The sequence below is a fragment of the Nicotiana tomentosiformis genome, chromosome 11 (genome assembly GCF_000390325.3).
Source record: "Nicotiana tomentosiformis chromosome 11, ASM39032v3, whole genome shotgun sequence".
Lineage (NCBI taxonomy): Eukaryota > Viridiplantae > Streptophyta > Magnoliopsida > Solanales > Solanaceae > Nicotiana > Nicotiana tomentosiformis.
In genome coordinates, this window is record NC_090822.1 from 109,897,576 (window position 1) to 109,921,280 (window position 23,705).

The 23,705-nt window shown below is 34.8% G+C and overlaps 2 protein-coding genes across 2 annotated transcripts; one reads left to right on the forward strand and one right to left on the reverse strand.

The window, feature by feature from the left end:
- Nucleotides 1-399: 399 nt before the first annotated feature.
- On the forward strand, nt 400-3,635 carry LOC104097745 (uncharacterized). Its single transcript, XM_009604361.4, has 3 exons — nt 400-758; nt 877-996; nt 3,370-3,635. The coding sequence occupies exons 1-3, from the start codon at nt 738-740 to the stop codon at nt 3,484-3,486; spliced, it is 258 nt and encodes an 85-aa protein (XP_009602656.1). The 5' UTR covers nt 400-737; the 3' UTR covers nt 3,487-3,635.
- A 1,842-nt stretch (nt 3,636-5,477) lies between these two features.
- On the reverse strand, nt 5,478-5,903 carry LOC104097746 (uncharacterized). Its single transcript, XM_009604362.4, has one exon. It carries the CDS (start codon nt 5,901-5,903, stop codon nt 5,478-5,480), a length of 426 nt encoding a protein of 141 aa, XP_009602657.1.
- Between the last annotated feature and the right edge of the window lie 17,802 nt (nt 5,904-23,705).

Below are 23,705 nucleotides of genomic sequence, written 5' to 3' on the forward strand. Positions count from 1 at the left end.
AATTAATCCGCATATCCTTAAAACCACTTACAAATTTAATTGTTATCCGCATATCTTTACCGTTATTATTTGATTGGTTATGGTAAATTACTTTTCTTATTTACAGGCTATCGATTAATTCTTATTGTTAATAATTACTTGTAATTAATTTTCGGTATCTTGATAGCTTAACATTATCTATGCATATAAGTTAAATTCCAAGAAATTCAAAATAAACCGACTATATAAGTTAAATTTTTTTTAAAATCAAAATAAAATGAGGACAAATAAAGTGGATATGAGTCTCTCTCTCTAGGTTGAACTTGTATTGCAATTTGAAATCTAAATCATGGGCCTCCAAATGTTTCTGCTTTGACCAACGTGTAATATATTAGGTTGCCCATGATGCATTTCCTTCGCGGAGAAGTACATAAATAGTCATTCTTAGGACGCTAATTTAAGGATGATTAGTATTTATTTTATTTAAAAATTTAAACCAAAAAACTTAATTTTAGGATAATTCAAGATAATTTTTGTCCTAAAAAATTACACAAGAAAACTGAAATTCAAGACTCTAGCTAATTCCTAAATACCAAGTGGCTACCTGGTGTCATCTCTGCTCCTTCAGGCCCATTAAGCCCATGTTTCATGGACGGGTCTGTTCTTTTCGGTAAGAGAACAAAGCCAATCTTTCAACAAATCGGAGAGAGGCGTCTCAAAATTCAAAGCTTGGTCTGCGCGGAAATTCAATTGCAAGGATGATCAGCATCCTTACTCAGGTGATTATTGCCTTTCTACTTTACATTTTGATTGTTCAGTATCAAATTAAATCGTTTGATTCTTCAACGCGTATGTTTGTAAATGAACGTCTGGAATTTTGATTATGCAAACTTGCAGGAGCGTCTTCTGGGCGCTGCTTTAGGTGGCATGTTGACAGGTGTTGTGGTTTTGGAACAACGTAAAAGAATCTATAAGAGCATCTCCGAGAATCAATCCCGATTTTTCCCTCAATCTAAGGTAGGTTTCAATCGCTTTGACCTCTCCTCCCTGTCTCAACTCTCAATTCTGATTGAAGAGATTTTTCCTTTGCCCAAGCGCTTTATTCGCCCCTTGAATTTTGTGATTTTCACTTTGTTCTATCATCTATGAGTTTTTTCCGATAGCTAGGCCTGATGTTGATTTCCGAATTAGATGTTACCAGCTCATATTAAATTTCTATGTGTGTGTGTATTGAAATATATTAACATATGTGTGTGCATGTGCTTGTGCGTTTATGTTTAGTAATAGGATTTAAGTTATATACTTGGACATTGTTTAATTTTTGTACACCATTAATAAATTTTAACTTGTGATAACATGTTAATTACTCTTTATATCAGATATTCAACTTACTAATAATACTTATCAAGAGAGACCTGATTGTGTAAATATTTTTTACATAGTGAGTGCATATAATTACACTCTTTTAGTAATATAGAACGAGTAAATTGTCCTTTAGTTGGCACTCAACGGACTGCCTAATGATCACATTTAAGACATTTCCATAGCACCAAGAAGCATGTTATTAACTTCTTCACATGACCTTTATTTTGTTGGGAAAGAATTAGCTACTAACTGCATATACTTTATATAGGGTTGAGAAAATGGTACGAAAATTTGAGAGCAGTTATTCAAATTTGATACTATCATTTTCTGAAATTTTGAAATTTGTTATGTATTCTTTGGCCAAGTGTGTATGTTTGTGCAAGCAGTCTATGGTTCAAAGATATACCAGCAGTATGAGCTACAAAGTATAAGATATGCATATATTACCCATGCATGACAAACCATACTTAAGCAATAACTCTCCTTTAAGGGATCCAAATTAACAAATTGTTCGAACGTCACGCTCAAGTGCACCCATATACCTACATGTATGTAAAATCCTTACATCAAAAGTTGCTTTTTGTGCTACAAATTTATCGTTTCCATTTGTTCTCCATCTTATATTTATAGATGAGTAAGTAGTTCTCGACATATGCATTGATGCAGCTGTGGAAAAACAATGGCAGTTATTTTTGGGTTCATGCGTGATGTTGATTTCACATGAATCAATCACATTGTGACTACGGATGAAAAAACCACATTATGATTAAATGCTTATTTGTGTAGCGAGTATGAATCCCTATAACTAGTATAATACATAGAATACTATTCCATATAAAGAATGTTAAGCCCTTCCAAACAGTAAGTACAGATTTTGGGATTGCTCCAGACTTATCTGCTAGTAAACATTATAGGCCTGAAATTTCATAATTGTAAGGATTTTCAATGGCAATCGCTTGGCTATGTTAGAAGCTTTTGCCTGTGGTGTTCAATTGTCCATACCCTTTTGTGAAGAAGAAAGATATTAATGCTCATGAAGATGGTTGTTATTGTGTTTTGCTAGTTCTTCTTAGAACCGTGGCGCCAAAGGTACCTAATAGAAAAACAAAGTGATTAGTCACGGTCACATGTACAATCATCGGCCGGTTCGGGCTGGGGCTAAGGGAAGTATAACTTACTGCAAGTATGTCTAAAAGTCTCGTGTATTGACGTATAATTAGGTCATAGAATCGAGAGAAAGAACTTGCTTTGCTTTGTGACCTTTATTGAGTATAAAATTACTAGTGGAGTAAATTACGAAAATTGTGTGTCGGTATTTGTGAAGAACCATAAAGTGGAACTAAAAGACCTTCTTAGGGAAGTCATAAAGCAGCTTTAAGTTGATTTCAACTAAATATGCCTATTTTATCAATAATAAAAAAATGAAATATTCTGTCAAGCAACGTGGGCTTATCTAGCCAATTATTGCTGGGAGTTTCTGCGTAGTTTAACCAATTTGCTGAAAATATTCCCTGCTGGTGGTTTGATGTTCATTGGTACGTAGATAAGTGAATTTCTGATCGTGAATCTACATAAATAATTAATAGAACAGTCTCAATAAATGCCTCCAGACTAGCCACTCAAAGAAAAAGCAAACCCTGAAATATTCTATATTTTTCTTATCTTCTTATTCAAGTCATAAGTTTGACCATGTATTGTGTTTCAATGTGATGGTCATTTTCACCACCTGTCAGTACTCTTGATATTTTTCTTTATTTTCACAGTGCCATTTATTAGATGTAAAGCTGGTGACGGACAAGATGTTATTGTTCGCAGTGTATGTTTTGCTTAATGAGAATATGCTATTTATATAATATTTTTAAATAGCCTTGTCCTTTGATTATCATGACCGCAACTGTGATATACATGTACAATACATATGAAATTTCAAAGCAAGATTTGAGGTTTTCATTTAATGATAAACAAAATCAACTCATCATTCTGTCTCTTTCTAACCATATTTTTAATCTATTTGAATATTTTCAGACAATAGAGCACATCCCGAAACAGAAGTCTGGTATAGAGTTTGCACACCTATGGAACAAAGCTGTGGATCAGGCATTAGGACCTGTCATCAAGTCTCTTGGCTCACGTGGGTGGTAAAATGTGTGTGATTTCAGCAGATCTTGAAATTGTATCTTTTTTATTTGTAAGATTCGTAGAAGCACACATGCCGGTGCATCTTCCATTGTATCTTTTTGCTTTGACTCGTTGAAAAGGGGAGTTGGTACCAATTGCAGTTCTTGCACTTACATACTATCATGTTGCTGATGTTTCTTTCCTGATTTTGGTCTGTGATGAATACTGTGTTGTAAAAACTTAGGTGTTCCGCAGTTGCTAACTTTATCCATGCTTTTAATTTGACTGCTATTGTTCCAGAATATATGGATCGAAGGTCACAAAAGAATGTACATTCTGTTTCTGTGATGTTGGTTGATCCAGAATTGGTGGAACAAACTTTATCGACAGTTTACCCTGGTCGATGTTGTAAGATGGTATCATACAATAAGGTTCAGCATCATGTTATCACACTTCCCGAACTCCCCATCCTTGACCCTGGTTTTTTCTCCTCATTTTCCATCTACCAACTTTTAACTGAGAATGTTTGAGGGGCAGGAAGTACCTATTTTAAGTCAGAAGTTGAATTATATCCTTGTTTCAATTTCATCAAATCAGGTCATAAGACTACAGGGCCTGCTGCTTTTATTAAGCAGTTGAAGGGAGGAATGTTGATGATGGGAGGAAAAGCATGACACATTTGGTCGATTTCTTCTGTGAGATTGACCATTACATTATTCAGACAGGTGCTATATTTCCTTTAGGACACATAAAGCAGTATGCCCTGTGGCAAGGGCAATTAATTAGGTTGGATTTTGTTGTAAGCAAGGCATGGGACTTAACTGTATACAATTAGCTATAATTGGAGATTCTTCTAGTGGTTCAACTAATTATGAACGTGTTGTTAAATAGTAGATTCACTGGTTTAGGTGAGTGCTTTAAACTTGTAAAGGGCTAGCTAGAGTCTGCAATTTTTTATTTTTATTTTTTTTAAGTAAAAGTAAATGCGATAGACAAGCAGGAGTCACGACTATTCCGAAATGTTTGTTGGTTTGAATGAGATAGAAAAGGCTATTAAATTGGTGTTCCAGTAAAGTTGGGGTTCAAGCACATGGTAGAAACTAGTCACAATATTTCAACAGGTGCAGTAGTGTGTAAGGAAACCTTAAGTTAGACAACCTTAATGTTGCCTATGCAACAAAAATATACGAAACGCCTGAGTATTGGTAGTACAATATACGAATAATGAAATACCTTACAACAAGATTTTACTTGCTAAACATCAAGGGTTTGTAATGAGATGAATATGATTCTTCCACCCTTAATCAAAGTCTCTAGTTCGAGCCTTGGGAATGGAAAAAATCCTTGTAGGGGGGAGCGCTCCTCCTTTAATGGGCCTTACGCGGCATGAATTCGGATTGGTCCAAGTCTTAAAGCAGCGTTGGACATTGGGTGGGAAACCCCCCCCCCCCAAAAAAAAGGATTTTACTTGCTCAAAATGTGTCTCACTGCCCAATGATAGGATCCACATAAACTACAGATGGCTTTGGTTTTTTTAAGCATCCCTCTGTTGGTAATCATTCACACATATGTAGGAAACATTTTTTATTTATTTGATTGACTCTGGACCTAAATAGTATGTGGTTTTGTTTTCTCGTGTGTTGGTCAATAAAATATCCATAATTTCTTCTGTGTCTGTAACTGTTTCTTCTTCTTATTACCAGGAATCCTAAAATATCAGTGTTGGAATCACTAAATGTTTTCTCTCTGCTGTTGCTGTGATAATAGCAACCCTTTATAAATGAGAATGGTAACCCTTCATAAATGTGATACATTAGTTACATTCATATATGAAAAATCGAGACATGGTATAATATAACACAAGGGCTTCCTAATCACTAAATAATTGTACGATTATATCACTAACTACTCATTCAGCAATAGTTACATCTCACATCCCAAATCATATAAATAGGAAAGATAACAAAAACCAAAAATGTAAAATGAGATGCAACAGTAGGAGATGGATGAGTATATCAGACATTAATTAGCTGAACAGGATTAGCTTTGCTCGAGTTGCTTTTTCGTGTAATCACAACATAATAAACCCCAAATGCTAAAACAATAGTAGCAAACACAAAGCCAAGAAGGATTCCAACAATCCCACCAGCTCCTATTCGCCTTTCGCCATCCTCGGGTGGTGATAAACTTTGATGTGCTAAATTAGACTGCACACTTGATGCTGTAGGTAATTCTGAACAACCTGATTCTGATGTATTATTATCACATAAACTTTCAGTAGTACTGTTTTTCTTTTGTTGAGTTTCAGGGTGGAAAAATGAGTATGCATCTGGTGACAATGCTACAGGACTTTCATATGCAAGCCCATGTGGAGCTCTTTCTTGAGCTTTAACAATTAATGGTAGGCATAAAACAGCAAAAAAGAAGAGACAAGAAGCCATTGGTATATGTTAAATATTTGTTTGCTTTGTTTCTTGGTTTTATATGTAGAAATCTTGATATGGTAATGGAGCAGTTTTTGGTTTGAGTGAGGGAATGTTTGCACTTGGTAGGGGATTTTATAAGTAGAAATAAATGAATGAAGTGGAGGTTGCTTAGAATTGAATATATTGTAGAAAAGAGGGAACCAAATGATAGGAATACTATCAATGGCTACAACTCCATTAAAGTAATTGCCATCACTCCCATGGGATTATTAGTCATCAAATACATCTTATGCATATTAATTAGTTCATAGATAAAGAAGATGATTATAAGTATGTACAAAGGCACTTCTGCAATAAAGTAAAGGTCTTGCTTAAGCACTTGGTTACACGAACTTCAAATTCACCTCTTCTTAATTAGCTAGTAATAATAATCTTTCGAATAGTTATTCAAAGTGTTTTACTCCATTTGTCTATTGGTTGATTCTTCTTATTTTTTAATCAACGTAATTAGTGTTATAAGTTGTATGCTGCGTTCGGGAAGGATGAATCGCTCCCGAAAAGGAATCTATTGATTCTCTCCCAATTGGTTGTACCGTAGGTGCGATGATTTACTTCACGGGCGGGGTCTTTGGTTCAAGTCCCCAGCTGCGCCAGGGAAAAGAATAGAACAAGCAGCTGACTACTTCATGCATGCTCCACTTGGCACTTCATTATGGCTACTTGGCAGGATAATAGTAAAAGAAAAAAATAAGATCATTATATAAATTTTAACATGATTGTACCTCATAGTTGGACTGTATCTTCCTTAGGTGTTAAATATAATGTTGTATCTGGTCGTTTAAATCGGACCTTTATTTCGATAGAACAAGGACTTGAATATTTATCATGTAGTCTCCCTGTATTAATTAGCTCATTATGCATATTCTGCTCCACGTATTGAGAATTATGCTCCCTCCTTGTTACTCAAGTGCCTATTTAAATGTAAAATGTCTAAACACTTACTCACTTTCGGCATTTAATTACACTAAAAGTAATAGTTAAGTAAATGTTTTGCATTCATTTTACTTGGTGTAATTATTGGGTACGCATGAAATAATTTCATAATATATGTGTAACATGTGTATAACTACGTATAATTTATATATACCGGCTAGGAAAAGTAAACTGACCAGATATTTATGAAAAAAAACCCTAAGTTTTATTGCTTGACTTGTCTTTCCTACTTCTGCTCACAAAAAGAAAAAGAAAAAAGGAATGAAATGATGAAGAAACGTAATTAGCCGTTAATTGGCATTTGGAATTGAGTACGCAAACGTATGAAGTATAAAATATTGAGGACAATGATTTAAAAACTACAATAACATACTAATTGTAGATTCAATTGCGTAATGAGATACATGTAGAGACGCTTTCATGATTTAGTGCTCTCAAATTTTGTTGCATGAGAAATGAATTTAAAGCTAAGTTTGAGGTTTTGCTTAGCTTAATGGACCAGCAAAGTGCATTAGGCATGCACTAACGTCGACACTTTGATGAGAGTAATGATGAGAATGACTAGTCTTTTTACACACTGTGTACAAATTTTTTATTGCAAAAGTGGCCAGAAAAGGCATGCTAAAGCAGAAATCAATTCATTCTTAGTACCCCATAACCCTCCCTCCCCTCCCCCTACCCAGCTGCGAGGCCATATTATGATCGTCAATTGAATTTCTTTTGTCAAAAAATTCTTCTCTATATATATATTGTTGAATATATATATATATATATATATATATATATATATATATATATATAAATTGTTGAATTCGCCCCGCTTCTGTTGTTATTATTGTTGTTGTTGAATTCCGTTAACGCAAGAAAGCCTCTTGTATAGTAGCAAGTAGGTTTCAATGGGGGGAAGTACACAAATAGCTAACCATTTTTAGGACTGTTATTTAGGAATAAGTCGGTACTTATTTTATCCTGAAAATTTAAATTAAAAATACTTTAGGACTTTGTGTCCTGAAAAATTGAATTGAAAAACTGAAATACAGGATAAAGTGGCTAATTTCTAAATAACAACCCTCTAAAATGACTACCGAGTATCATTTTTATTTTTGTTTTATAAGGTTAGCTATACCTATGACATTTTACCATTTCTTATAATTCCTTTGTCTCTAATCTTGTTTTCAACCCAATTCTCTTATTGAAAATCGATATTATTACAATCATGCCTCTCACTATGTTGTCTGCAAAGTAGAAAACTGCCTTATCTGCTTTCAATTCTGTGCCAACATTTTTTCTAATGTATGAATAAGAACATAAATTCCTTTTGGCAAGGAATAGAATTAGTCTCTATTTTGTAGGGATATGTATACTGCATGCGTGCATGTGTGGTGTGTGTAAATATTAACTATTCATTGTTAAAGGGCACGCATTCATTATTTCACGAGTTTCACTTTTATATGTAACCTCTATATATGGTCTGGGGTCACAAGAATTGTCCCCTCCACAAATAGTTATTGCAAAATAGGAACCTCTAGTTTTCAGTGTCACAAGAAATGGTCCTGGGACAAAGAGAGGAAACTTCATTATCATTCACCTCTGAGCTATAGTACATTATATTGTAAAAAGTAACATTGCATTTATAATTAAAAATGCTAATATTACATAATGTTTTCTCGCTGATTAAAAGGGTACACCTTCCTTGAAGATGGCTTGTATTTTAGCATTGTTATATGTGATTCGTCAATGATAGCTTCTTTGATTTGCGAAAACTAATAAACCTATCACTAACTAAGGGTATATACATCTTCAATGTCCTTCATGGTGAAATTAGGGGCGGCTCAAGCACATATGTAGCTTAAACCCAAAGTTTAATGTGAGACCTAAATTTTTAAAAGACTGTTGAACACTTGAACTAATGAAATCTTAGAGAAAGAAGGTGGGTAATGAAATTTTGGATCGGAGAAAGACGGTGAATAAGAATATCAAAGAGAAAGACAGAAAAAATATAAAAGATTCTGAAATATAAAGAGTTTAGGGGAAAAAAATTAACTTGGACAAATTAAGGAAGAAAAATAAAATTGTACACGTTATCTAATAAAATAGTAACAAATTAAATTGTCAAATCAACATAAATTGAAACGTTGAAAAAATAATTCATCTACCTTTCAGTAAGTCAAATAGTTACTTTATTTATATAAAAAATTTATTTTCTTTATATGAAATTTTTTACTTTTTTGTATTAAAAGTACTAACTATAATTATTTTTTGGGAAACTTACAGAAATGTACCAAATAAGTCTCAACTTACCAACCTCTAGTCATTAGTCATATACTTACCAAAACTAGCCAAACACATGTAAAAATTAAAAAACCAAATAAATAATGTTCTTTCTCTCAAAGAATCACACGCAAAAATCTCCTTCCATATTTTTAAGCGTGATTAGCAACATTAGATGCAAGACGAAAAGGAAATTTCATGGTTGCGGTAGCAAATAAGGTGATGAAATACAAAAAAAAATATATACAATATTCTAAAAATCTAAGTAAAAAGGGACCTTTTTAAATGGGTATAGTTGAAATTTATTAAAAATATATAGATAAGTCAATATACAAAATTTGAGGAAGATTGGAAGTGATTTGGACTAGTTTGGAATCAAAATTCATAATTAAATCGAGTTCAAAAAATTCTTCTCCGACACATGTATCAAACATGTATCACGCATGTATCTCACACACAAATATACATGGATATACATGTGATACATAATTGATACAAATATGATACACATGTGACACATACATAGTGTGATACACATTATATTTTTTCATGTTCATTTTTTAGTTCGAATTTTCAATTCAAACCAGCTCAAAACTCTACCAAAATATCCCAAAACTGAGATTCAAGCTCCTTAAGATGTACCCAATCTATTCTAATAATACCCACTCAAAAGAAAGCAAAGATTTGACCTTATTATTTTGCTATAAATAGCTAATTGGCTAATATTAGTAATATTTTCTAAATTAGTCAATTTTGGTAATGAGCTACTTATAATTGGACATAGTTGGCAGTTTTTCTTATTTTTTAAATACCTATAAACCTATTATTTCGAAAAAAAAGTGGGCCCTCAAATTTGGGGGCCTAAGGTGCAGAGCCGGCCATGGGTGAAATTTTATCACAAGCCATTATTCGAGACTGGGTGGTTTAGTTTTGAAGAATTAACCCAAATAGTCACTCACCCAACCGCTTAAACTAAAAATAGTCAATGAAAGTATAATATATGTATAATTTATGTATTATATATGTATAATTATGTATAATCAATGTATAAACTATATATATGGCTGGAAAAAAGTAAATAATGAATATGATCGGCTATTTGTGTAAAGATCCCTTTAGTTTTTAGTGTTAGTAAAATTCACAAATAACCATTTTTCAGTCTGTAATTGAGAATAGCCTTTGTCGTAGATATTCAAATTTCTCACGTGAAACTCCATATAGAATTTGAAATTCCATTACATTGGCTATCTCTTAAAGACAGGGTCAAAAAGTGGCTAGGCCAGTGAGCGCTATTTCTACCATTTTGGTCAGCTGTAGGTTGCTGAGTTGGGCTAACAGGTTTGGATGGGTCTTGTTGGACTAGACTAGACTGAATGGTTGGCCCATAGCTTCTTGTTGGACTATCATTGTGACTAACATCCTTAATTAAGACTCATCATTCCAATTAGGAAAGGGATTTTTACTTACCTATACTATGTTAGAAACTTATTTACTTATGTTCTCTATGTTTTGCAGCTCCCGACAGGCGCATATCCTTTGCACCGGGCTGCCTTCTATGTTTTGCAGTTTTTAATAAGTATCTAATTTTTTCTTACGAATTGTATACATTGCTCCTTAAAAGGCTCACACCCCATTATTAATGCCTTCAATTAAGGGATTCAATAACACCCTTTCCTCTTTTTTTCCCTTCTCCTCCTCTTTTTTTTTTTACATCGAAATCCCTCAATCTAAGCCCAGAATCTCCATCTTCTTTTTTCTCACCATTACCGAGAGCTTTATATTATTAGAAGATATTCAGAAATTGTATGATAACCATATCATAATTGTATTTGAATTGTATCAGATACATTAATGCCTAAACATAATTGTATCATACTTGGATCATAATTATATCTAACTTGTATCTGGTACATTAATACCCAAAACAATATATGATACAATACTAATAAATTAATATACAATTATCAAACTTGTGATACAAATTGTGAAATTCGTCACGAACTCACAGCTGCTCGTAACAATATACAATGAAATTACAATTATCATATATTTGTAATATAATTCCTGCAACAATAATGATACATGTACAATTATAATACAATCGCGATACATTTCTGAAAAATTGTGATACAATTATGATCTTCATCCTCTTCAAGTTTCAATCACAACTCTACGTTAAAAATTTAATATAATCGTATTATAATTATATTAGTATTGTATCGAGTATTGTTTTGGGTCTTGATGTATCATATACAAGTCACATTCAATAAAGATTTTAGAAAGAAAGAGAACAAGATTCAAAACTTACCCACAACTTGATTCTAGAGCAATATTCTGAATTTTATCTGCATTGTATCAATAAGAAATAGAGTTTTTGGGCGATTAATAAGAAATAGATAAATTGGATTTTTTTTTGGGGGTGTGGGATATAAAATAAAAGAGATATTTTGGGTTATTATTAAGAAAGAGAGAAACATAAACAAAATTTTAAATGTATGGAGAGCTATTGGAATTGGGGGGGGGGGGGGGAGGGAGTAACTAACATGCTAAAATTAAGGGATATTGATTTTTTTCTTTTTAATGATTTTGTATATAACTTGTAAAATATAGATATACAAAGTAATTAATAAGGAACTTAAATAAAGGTGATAAATATATTCTATTATAGTATAGCTAGGTCAAAATCCCATTAGGAAAACTTGAAAGGCTTGAAAGGGAGCCTGAACCCAACAAGCTGGGCTAAAAGTGTATTGGGCTTATGCTAATGGGAATTGATACCGTATAACAATGCATTAATATACTTAGCATTTTTCGGCCTTAAATTCAGTTTGACAATAGAAGCCCAAAAACTTGGCATATAGCCAAATTTTAAAAAGCTACTTCCTATTTATTTTCTCTTTATACCCCCCTCCCCCAATTTCTATAACCTAAGTATCTTTTCTTTTTCCTCTCCCTTTCTCTCCTCCTATTTCTTGTTCTATCTATCAACTTTCTCTCTTATGATTTAGTGAAAATTATTGCAAAATACGCACACAAAAAAAAATAGTGGGATGAAAAGATAAGGTTGATCTCATATCAAAGAAATTCAAAAGCGAAAACTAAGAGAAGAAATAGGTAAAAGTAGAGTTCAACTTAGTTTTTCTTCTTTCTCTATTTTTTTTGTTGGATTGAACGAGTAGGTGTGGTTGAAATTAGTTGAAAATACCTAGACGAGGCTATATACAAAATTTGAGTAAGATTAAAAGTGATTTGGATTGGGTCAGGTAAAAAACCAAACCTAAAAATCTAACTGCATTAATGTATATCACGTTGTATATCGTGTCCATCAGTGTATATCACTTGTTTTTATGGACGTCTATGTATATCACTTTGTATATCGTGTATATAACACAAATTGTTTAGGGACCTCTGTCTATATTACATTAGTATATCGTGTATATAACACAGATTTTTATGGATATACACAAATACACATGATTTACATGAAATATCACTGATGCACATAGAGATATACACGAGATACAATGGGCGATGCATATGTGAAGTCGTCTTAAAACTTGAGTTTTCAATATGAAATATATTATACAAAAAAGAAAAAGAAAATTTTGATATACTTTTTGATAACACATTATTTTTATGTATATACAAATAATATAATTATTATTGTATTATATATATTTGGATATACAGATAAAAAAATTAAAAAGTAATTTAAATTTTTTTTGAAGATTTTTCGGATACTATTGAATGAAATGGAACCTAATTGGCATGTCTAATATCTATTGCATGTGGTGAATTCGACCCCTTTAACATCAAAACTTCCAAATCAGAGTCATCATTTACATGAAGATTTGACCACTATAGCTTTAGATTTTGATTTCTTAGAGGTTAAATTTTTACCCATCTTTCAAGTTGCAAAGAATGTTAATATGCTATGGAAAATTCTACAAAAGATTCTAGATGTAGAGAATTACCCAAGAAAAAGATTAAGAGGAAACGTAACAGAGTAATCATTCGAGTAAAAGATAGAGATTTGGGGATTGAAAAATGTGGAGTGAAATTTGGGAAAGAAAGAGAACAAGAGCAAAAGGAGAGAGAGAGAGAGAGAGAGAGAGAGAGAGAGAGAGAGAGAGAGAGAGAGAGAGAGAGAGGAGAGTGTTGTACGTTTCTTTTGATTTTGCATAAAAATAATTTTTGCTATAAAATACCAATTAAATATAACAAAAACTTCAATGTTAGGTTATAGGGTACCAATATCTAAAATTAGGGCTTTTTTATACTAATTCTCTTCATATATTGTTATATCATGCCATTTTCTCAATTATATGGGCCTCATTTACGATCTTCGAACAAAAAGTAGGCTCTGTTTCCACTCAATACATATAACAAAAGTTACACCTACGTAAATTATAACGAAGAAATGACATTAGGTAGACATTCTAAAAAGTTGTTATTCAAAAATTAGTTAATGTGTCTTGAATTTCAGTTTTTCAGTTTAATTTTTCAAAACACAAATATCATGGAATTAGTATTTTTAGTTCAAATTTTCAGGACAAAATAAGTAGTGTCTAATCCGAAGACGCAGTCCTTAGAATGAGTGTTAGTGCACTTCCCCCTAAACTAACCCGTTGATAGCTTTTTTGCTCGCATGTGCATCCACGCTATTTTTTCTTATTATTTTCTCACAACTATTTTTCTTTCAAATAACATATAAAACAAATAAATACAGATGGATATGTACAACCGGTAATTCAGTTGAAATTAAAGAGATAACTACGATATTATTGTTGGACTTTACTATCTCGTATCTATGCCTTTTCACTAGTACTTTTTTCTTGTAAAAATTGCATGTGGTGCCCTTTTTCGCCCCTTTTTAATTTATACCCGTTTTATTTTTTCGTTTGCATCCGTATCCATTTTTTGTTAAAAGCGCTCTGAAAAGACGATTTGCCCTTCTTTAATAAAAGACTATTGACAAAACTGTAGATTGCAGGACAAAATTTCAGCATGTTTTGGTATGAAGTTTTAGCAAATGAACTAAATAACTTCAGCATGCATTAGAAAAAACTCATTAGAAAATTACATACTGCAAGACAAAAATTTAAACATGTTTTGTCTGAAATTTTAGTAAATGAACTAAAAAACTTCAGCTTGTTTAGACTGAAGTTACGGATAAAACTCATGACAAAATTGTAGACTACAGGACAAAACTTTAACATATTTTAGTGTGAAGTTTTCACAAATGAACAAAATAGCTTTAGCATGCATTAGCAAAAGCTCATTAGAAAATTACATACTGCAAGACAAAAATTTAAGCATGTTTTGTCTGAAGTTTTAGCAAATAAACTAAAAAATTTCAGCTTGTTTAGACTGAAGTTTCGGATAAAACTCATGACAAAATTGTAGACTGCAGGACAAAATTTTATCATGTTTTAGTGTGAAATTTTTGTAAATGAACAAAATAACTTCAACACGCATTAGCAAAAACTCATTAAAAAATTATATACTGCAAGGCAAAAATTTAAGCATGTTTAGTCTGAAATTTTAGCAAATGAATGAAAAAACTTAAGTATGTTTAGTATGAAATTTTAGCAAATGAACTAAAAAACTCAAGCATGTTTCGTCTGAAGTTTTAGCAAATGAACTAAATAACTTCAGCATGTTTAGACTGAAGTTTCGGATAAAACTCATGACAAAACTGTAGACTGCAGGATAAATAACTTCAGCATGCATTAGCATGAAGTTTTATCTTCATTGTGAAACAACTTCATGCTATATTAGCATGGAGTTTTAGCTTCAACATGAAACAGCTTTATACTACATTAGCATGAAGTTTTAGCTGCAAGGTGAAACAACTTGATGCAAGTGTGATTCTGAAGATGAATCTGGATAAATTTCTGACTTTTTTATAAAGTTGCTGAGAGAAGAGGAGGAAATTATTTTATATCTTTTGTCAGGGGCGTAATTGTTATATTATTATTACGGATTTTTTGTCAGCTGACTACCAAATCAATAATTTTTAAAAATATGGTATAGGTTAAAAGGTGACAAAAATATAGGGTACGACTACAAATCCCCCTTTTTTTCTTCCTTTAGCATAGGGTTTTAACTTTTACTAATTTTCAATTTTCTTACACTAAAGACTGATTTTGTCAATATGTTTTATATTCTTGATCTTTACTGTAACTCTAAGCGCAACGTTTCTTAGCTTTGGGCTGCAAAAGAAGGAACTCCGGACCTACCACGTCGTCATGGTTTGAGCAATATAATATCAATAATTAATTAAATGATGGCTCCAAATCAATGCCTAACTTCATTAACTATTTTGGAATTCAGTATCAATTGCATTTTTATCTAATGGTAGGTTAATTACCGACATTATTTTTCAGATTACTAATTATACTTATTATGAATATTCTTTTCTACTGTCGATGTATATGTATTGGTGGTAAATAAATGATACACGTGGAATTATATTTAGCTGACATATCATAATACGTGGAACAATGAGGAAATGACAACTGACATATTTTATTTAAAAGATGTATGAAGCGCAAGAGGTACGAGGCAAACACCCACGAGATAATGGAGAACCAACGTTCGAACCTAAAACAATTGCTGAAGAGGCACGAGTAGAATGAATCAAGACTGAAAAGAGGGAAGATTCACGGACCTACAATTAATGAAGAAGGGGAATCAGAATCGTTACAAAATCTTCATAGACAATTACGATTACCAATCATAACAGACAATTAATACCATTAAAGCTCATAATAATTCCTCCATAAATAGGAGGAAATGATATATTTGTAAACTCCTATATGGGAGGAGAATCTCATCTGTAAAGACACGTTCTGAGTACTATCGAAATATATTGACTTTCTCTTGCTTATTCAGTGCAATCAATTATTCTTTCTTTTTAGTTACTTTTTGTCAACTTTATTTCCTTTTAAGTGAATTACTGAGGAAGTAAGGAATTATTTGGTTATCAGTAACCCGAGTTCTTCTAAAAATAGGCTTTGACTAAAGATCTTATTTTTTGGTTAAGCAATTTGGTTCCGTTACCGGAAATCTGAAAATCTTTTTACTTTCCAAATCCTTCTTTCTCACAACCAAGTCATGTCAACTGTCAACAAAAATAACCAACATGAGGGAAGATCTCCTCCAATTCCTTCACCACAGGATTCTCCATGTCATTCTCGAGAAGGAACACCTGATAGATCCACGTTTCACATAAATGAACAACATGGAGACGAGCAGACTGTCGAGCAAGATGCTTTAAAACAATTGATCGTTGAACATGTGAACAATGATCTCCAAACTTTTGTTAGGGGACTGCAAATTGCACCACCAACTCCTCCCCCAAATAATACGGCAACTATAGAAAATTCACGCTTGGGGCTTACCAATTCAGGAAGCGGAGGAACTTCCAATGATTCACGTGATGGGAGGTCAGGTACACCAAATAACTCTGATTTACAAAATTTGGTAATAACTTTGCAGAAACAGATGAAAGAGCAAAACGACCGCATAAAACAAATAGCTGGCGTACCACATGTGATTAAGGGAATGTATATCGATAAATATTCACAACAACCTTGGAAGCCGAGCGCGTCCCCACTGCCCATTCCTAAGAAGTTCAAAATACCTGACATCCCAAAATATGATGGAACAACTGACCCACGAGATTACGTAACTATATTCACAACAGGCGTAAAAGGCAATGATTTGACCAAACAAGAAATTGAGCCAATTTTGGGAGAAACACTCACGAAAGGGGAATTAACATGGTATTCTCTTTTACCTGAAAATTCTATTGATTCTTTTGCCGAGCTTGCAGATTTATTCATAAAAGTATATTCGGGAGCTCAAAAAGTTAAAAAAGGATGGAAGATATCTTTAAGGTAAAACAAGGAGATACTGAGTTACTCAGGAAATTTGTGGATAGATTTCAACGTGAAAGAATGATGCTTCCACGAGTACTTGATAATTGGACAGCCATGGCATTCGCAAGTAATTTGAATAAAAAGAGCTCAGAAGCCACGAGAAGACTCAAGAAAAGCTTACGAGAATTCCCTGCTACAACATGGAACGATGTATATAACAGGTACAACACCAAGCTGCGGATTGAAGAAGACATCGTCGCACAGTCAAGGGTTGATGAAAGAGTAAATTCAAGGCGGTCAGAGTCTGAAAAAAGGTTCGGTAAAAATAGGTACGAGCCTTATATGGGACCCGCAGGGCGGGACTCACGGTCCAAACCAGAAAATGTACGGTCTGACCCTAGATTGAGGAACAGAGATGCGGGATCATCATCCATATTTAGAAAAGAACGAGATGTACGTGATAGAGATACCAACACGAATGCAAGGATTGGTGATTACAGTTTCAATATTAGCACATTTGAGTTGGTAGCTGTTTTAAGGAGTATGGGAGATAAGGTGCGGTGGCCAAAGGAAATGAGATCAAACCTAGGCAGAAGGAATCCAGTTTTCTGGTGCGAGTTTCATAATGACCATGGCCATAAAACAACGGATTGCAGATTATTACAAGGTGAAGTAGAGCATTTGCTAAAGCAAGGTTATTTAACCGACTTGTTTAGCGAGAAAGACAAGCAATCTTATATGAAAATAGACAAGAACCTCCAAAACCCCCGTCTCCAAAAAGAACAGTTAACGTGATAAGCGGAGGGGAAGAAGTCAATAGTGTAACATACACAGTTGTGAAAAAGACGTCAAAATTCATTGTGACCCACGGGAAGTGAGTTCGCCAAGTTTTGGAAGAAGATAGTATAACATTTGATGATGGAGTTGCAGATGGCTTGATAATCCCTCACAATGATGCACTGGTAATTTCTTTACTTATACATGATGCCAATGTAAAATGAGTTTTGATTGATCCAGGTAGCTCCGTGAATATTATTCTTCTAAGAGTGGTGAATGAAATGCAAATGGGCGACAAGATAGTACCAAAAGCACGATCCTTATCTGGATTTGATAATTCAACCGTTATTACAAAAAGGGAGATAATGCTTACCACATTTGCAGAAGGAATTATCCAGGATACGAAATTCCAAGTAATAGACACGTACATGGCTTATAATGTGATTCTTGGGAGGCCATGGATTCATGACATAGATGTTGTACCATCTACGTTACATCAAATCATTAAGTTTCCTTCACAATGGGGAATTCGGCAAATCCGCGGAGATCAACAGGTTTCTAAAAATATCAATTCAATGGTAGATTCACGCACGATGAATGAAGATACGAACAAGAATCCCGTCGAAGATGTGGTAAATCCGATCTCAGCTGAGAGTGGCTCAAGGCAAACATATGTAGATTTCAGACCTGATGTTATTCAAGAACCAGAGGAGAATGAAAACATCAAAACAACAATTGAAGAACTCGAAGCTGTTGTACTATTCGAGCAATGGACAGACCGAAAAGTTTATATTGGAGCGAAGCTGATCCAAAAAATGAGAGGTAAGTTAGTTGAATTTTTAAAAGCTAACGCAGATTGTTTTGCCTGGTCACATTCAGATATGACAGGTATACCTCCGGAGGAGATGACCCACAAACTGAATGAAGATCCCTCGTACCAACCTGTCAAGCAAAAGAAGAGGTAGCAAGGCTCTTTAAAAAATCAAGTGATTCAGGTTGAGGTACAAAAACTTTTAAAAATCGGTTCAATACGGGAGGTAAAATGTCACGACCCAATTTCACCTATAGGTCGTGATGACGCCCAACACTACAGCTAGGCAAGCCAACTAGTGATTTAAACACATATTAAACTATTTAAAAATTTACCGAGTAATTAAACTTTTATAACTTGCAAGAATTATAACAATATAAAAAGATCTGGTAAATTAAAAAAAATATAGGAACAGAATTAAATCCAAAAATTCTACTAGTGTGTGACAAGACCTGGTGTCACAAGTGTATGAGCATCTAGTAGATTATACAAAAATTCTAAATACTGTCTGAAATGAAATAGACAGAAATTTTTTTCAAGAAGAGGCACTAGTTGCTGCAGAACGGCTAAGAAAGGCAGCTCACCACTAAGCCTCTAGATAACGTGGGTGCACGCTGATAGGTCCAACTATAGTACATGTCTCAGGTCCTGCACAAAAAGTGCAGCATGAGTACATAAACAACGTGTACCCAGTAAGTATCAAGCCTAATCACGAAGAGATAGTGACGAGAGGTCGACTTTGACACTCACTAAGGGTCAATAATAATAAATAAAATAAAAATAGTAATATTTAAATCAACATGATTTATAGAATTAACAATAATTTTCTTTAACCAACAGAAATAATTAAATTACTTCAACTACGACAATTCCCAATTTATTTAACTTCACAAGCTATAATTAAAATATCAAGGTATCGTGTAATTATTATAATTAGGCACGATTTCTGCCGAGGTCGTACGACCCGATCCAAAGTGTCGTGTACATTGCCGAGGGACGTGCGGCGCGATCCATATATGCATCTATACCGCCGAGGCATTCGGCCCGCTCCACAAGAAAGGAAGACATTTTCTTATGTACCTCCGGAATGAGGATATATATATTATAAGATTAATACAAGACGATGTACAATTTCTTTTAACAATTAATTAATTTATACAAAAATTCAAGTATATGAGATTTCAATCTTTTACTATCTTCCCTAGCAACTCACAATATAGTTTAAATACATTAATTAAATAAAGAATACAATTAACACACACAATTCATGATTTGAGTCCTAAACTACCCGGACTTTAGCATAAATAGTAGCTACGCACGGACTCTTGCCACCTCGTGCATACGTAGCCCCCCACAATTAGCAACAATTATTAATTTAAATAACCTATGGGGTAAATTTCCCCTTACAAGGTTAGACAAGAGACTTACCTCGACTTGCTCCAATTTAATCCACTTATAGGCCTTTTCCTCGATTATCCAACTCTAAATGGCTCGAATATAGCCAAAATAATTCGATACAGTCACCAAAAATTATAGGAATCAATTTCATAAGAAAATACTACATTTTTAAATAAAAACCCGAAATTAACTCAAAAATCGGCCGTGGGGCCCACATCTCGGAATCCGGCGAAAGTTACGAAATATGAACGCCCATTCAACCACGAGTCTACCCATACCAAAATTATTAAATTCCGATAATAATTCAGCCCTCAAATCATCAAATTTATCCATGAGGATTTTCAAACTTTTCCAACTTAATTCACTAATTAAATGATAAAAACAGTGATGGATTGGGGTAATTTAACCAATATTGAGTTAAGAACACTTACCCCGTTATTTTCTCTGAAAATCTCCCAAACATTGCCTCAATCCAAGCTCCAAATCGGTAAAAATGGAAAATGGGACGAAGTCCCATTTTCAGAACTTAAACTCTTTGCCTAGTCATTTGCTCTATGCGATCGCGATGAAAAATTCTCCCACTGCTTAAATTAACCCTACGCGATCGCGGACTTGTCCACACGATCGCGAAGCTCAAACTCACAGGCCTACATGATCGCGAACTCATCCACACGATCGCGAAGCATAAACGCGTGACCTCCACTTCTGCTCCGCTTACTCTACGCGATCGCGACCTTCTTCACGCGTTCGCGAATAACAAACTCCCATAGCTACGCGATCACGACTCTCTTCACGCGATCGCAAAGAACAAAATCATCACTACCTCAAACAAGCCTACGCGATTGCAAACCATCTCACGCGATCGCATAGAACAAAGTCACTTCTGACCTAAATTAGCTTACACGATCGCGAATGAACTTATGCGATCGCATATAAGGAAACCAGAAGAAAAATACCAGCAGCTATCAGCTATCTCCCAAAGGCCAAAAATGATCCGTTAGCCGTCCGAAACTCACCCGAGTCTCTAGAGATCTCAACCAAATACACCAACAAGTACTATAACATCATACGAACTTAGTCGAAATCTCAAATCACATCAAACAACGCTAAAATCACGAATCATATTCCAATTCAAGCTTAATGAAACTTAAAATTTCCAACTTGTACATTCGATGCCGAAACCTATCAAATCAAGTCCAATTAATCTCAAATTTTGCACACAAGTCATAAATGACATAACAGAGCTATGAAAAGTTTTGGAACTGGATTCCGACCCCGATATCAAAAAGTCAACTCCCCGGTCAAACTTTCAAACTTAAATTCCTGTTTTAGCCATTTCAAGCCTAATTTAACTACGGACTTCCAAATAAAATTTCGAACATGCTCCTAAGTTCAAAATCACTATACGGAGCTGTTGGAATCATCAAAATTCTATTCCGGGGTCGTTTACACATAGGTCGACATCCAGCCAACGTGTCAACTTAAGTTTTAAACTTTGGAACTAAGTGTTCCAATCCATTTTAAAAATCTCATCGGACCCGAACTAACCACCCCGGTCAATCATATAATAATTATAAAGCATAGATTGAGCAGTAAATGGGGGAACAAGATTCTAAAAGTCAAAATGACATGTTGGGTCATTACATTCTCCACCTCTTAAACAAACATTCGTCGTCGAACGGGTTTAAAATTGTACCTGGAGGTGCTAAATAAGTGTGGATATCTTCTCCGCATGTCTTCCTCGGCCTCCCAAATTGCTTCCTCGACTGGTTGGCCCCTCCACTGGACTTTTACCGCAGAAATCTTCTTGGCCCTCAATTGGCGAACCTGTCTATCAACAATGGCAACTGGCTCCTCTTCATAACCCAAGCTTTTATCTAGCTGAACTGTACTGAAGTCTAACACATGTGACATGTCGGCATGATACTTCCAGAGCATAGATACATGGAAAATCGGATGAACTCCTGGTAGACTGGGAGGCAAGGCAAGCTCATAAATAACCTCCCCAACCCGTCTCAACACCTCAAATGGTCCTATAAACCTTGGGCTCAACTTTCCCTTCTTCCCAAATCTCATTATTCCCTTCATTGGCGGAACCTTCAAGAGAACTTTTTCACCCACCATAAATGATAAATCACGCGCTTTCTGATCCGCGTAACTCTTCTGTTTGGATTGTGCTATACGAAGTCACTCCTTAATCAACTTTACCTTTTCCAAGGCATCCTTCACCAAATCAGTACCATATAACTTAGCCTCAGCGGGATCAAACTATCCGATGGGCGAACGACATCGCCGACCATATAAAGCCTCAAATGGATCCATCTCGATGCTGTATTGGTAACTGTTGTTATAAGCAAACTCGACTAATGGCAAGAAACAATTTCACTGACCTCCAAAGTCGATCACACATGCCCTAGGCATATCCTCCAAAATCTGAATTGTCCGCTCCGACTGACCGTCGGTCTGCGGATGAAAGGCTGTGCTGAGTTTTATGCGGGTCCCCAATTCACTCTGTACTGACCTCCAGAAATGTGAAGTAAGCCAAGGGCCTCTATATGATATGATGGAAACTGGCACACCGTGCAACCGAACTATCTCCTGAATATATATCTGGGCCAACCTCTCTAAAGTATACGTAGTCACAACCGGAATAAAGTGTGCCGACTTGGTCAACCTGTCGACAATGACCCAAACTGCATCAAACTTCTGCAAGGTCCGCGACAACCCAACTACAAAGTCCATAGTAATGTGTTTTCATTTACACTTCGGTGTAGTCATCTGCTGAAGTAGGCCACCTGGCCTCTGGTGCTCATATTTAACTTGTTGACAATTTAGACACCTAATTATATACTCAACTATGTCATTTTTCATTCGTCGCCACCAATAATGTTTCCTCAGGTCACGATACATCTTCGTAGCACCTGAATGAATAGAATACTGAGAACTGTGTGGCTCCTCTAGGATCCTTTTCCTCAGTCCATCCACATTAGGAATATCATCCGTGCCAATAGTAACTATCTTGGCACCACCCCGTAGTACCGTTTATCGAAGAACCATTAAGTGTGGATCATCAAACTGGCGAGCCTTGATCTGCTCAAATAGTGAATACTGGGCCACAACACACGCAAGAACCCGACTGGGCTCCGAAATATCCAGCCTCACAAGTCTGTTAGCCAAGGATTGAATATCCAAGGCTAATGGTCTCTCCTCTGCTGAAATGAAAGCCAGACTACCCATACTCTCCGCCTTTCTACTCAAGGCGTCGTCAACCACATTCGCTTTGCCCGGATGATACATGATAGTAATATCATAATCTTTTAGTAACTCAGGCCATCTGCGCTGCCTCAAATTTAGGTCCCTCTACTTGAACAAATGCTACAAACTACGATGATCAGTGTAAACTTCACAAGACACCCCATAAAGATAATGCCTCCAAATCTTAAGAGTGTGAACAATTGCAGCTAACTCCAAATCATGCACCGAGTAATTCTTCTCGTGGGGTTTCAGCTGACGTGAAGCATATGCAATAACTCAGCCCTCCTGCATTAATACACAACCCAAACCAACGCGTGAAGAGTCACAATACATTGTATACATCCCCGAACCGGAAGGCAACACTAACACTGGTGTTGTAGTCAATGCTGTCTTGAGCTTCTGAAATCTCACCTCACAATCATCAGA

Bases quoted from the DNA above. Each gene is read 5' to 3' on its own strand.
- LOC104097746 (XM_009604362.4), bottom strand. From the start codon at position 5,903: ATGGCTTCTTGTCTCTTCTTTTTTGCTGTTTTATGCCTACCATTAATT.
- LOC104097745 (XM_009604361.4), top strand. From the start codon at position 738: ATGATCAGCATCCTTACTCAG. The intron at 759-876 runs GTGATTATTGCC...GCAAACTTGCAG, and splicing joins TGATCAGCATCCTTACTCAG to GAGCGTCTTCTGGGCGCTGC. The intron at 997-3,369 runs GTAGGTTTCAAT...GAATATTTTCAG, and splicing joins GATTTTTCCCTCAATCTAAG to ACAATAGAGCACATCCCGAA.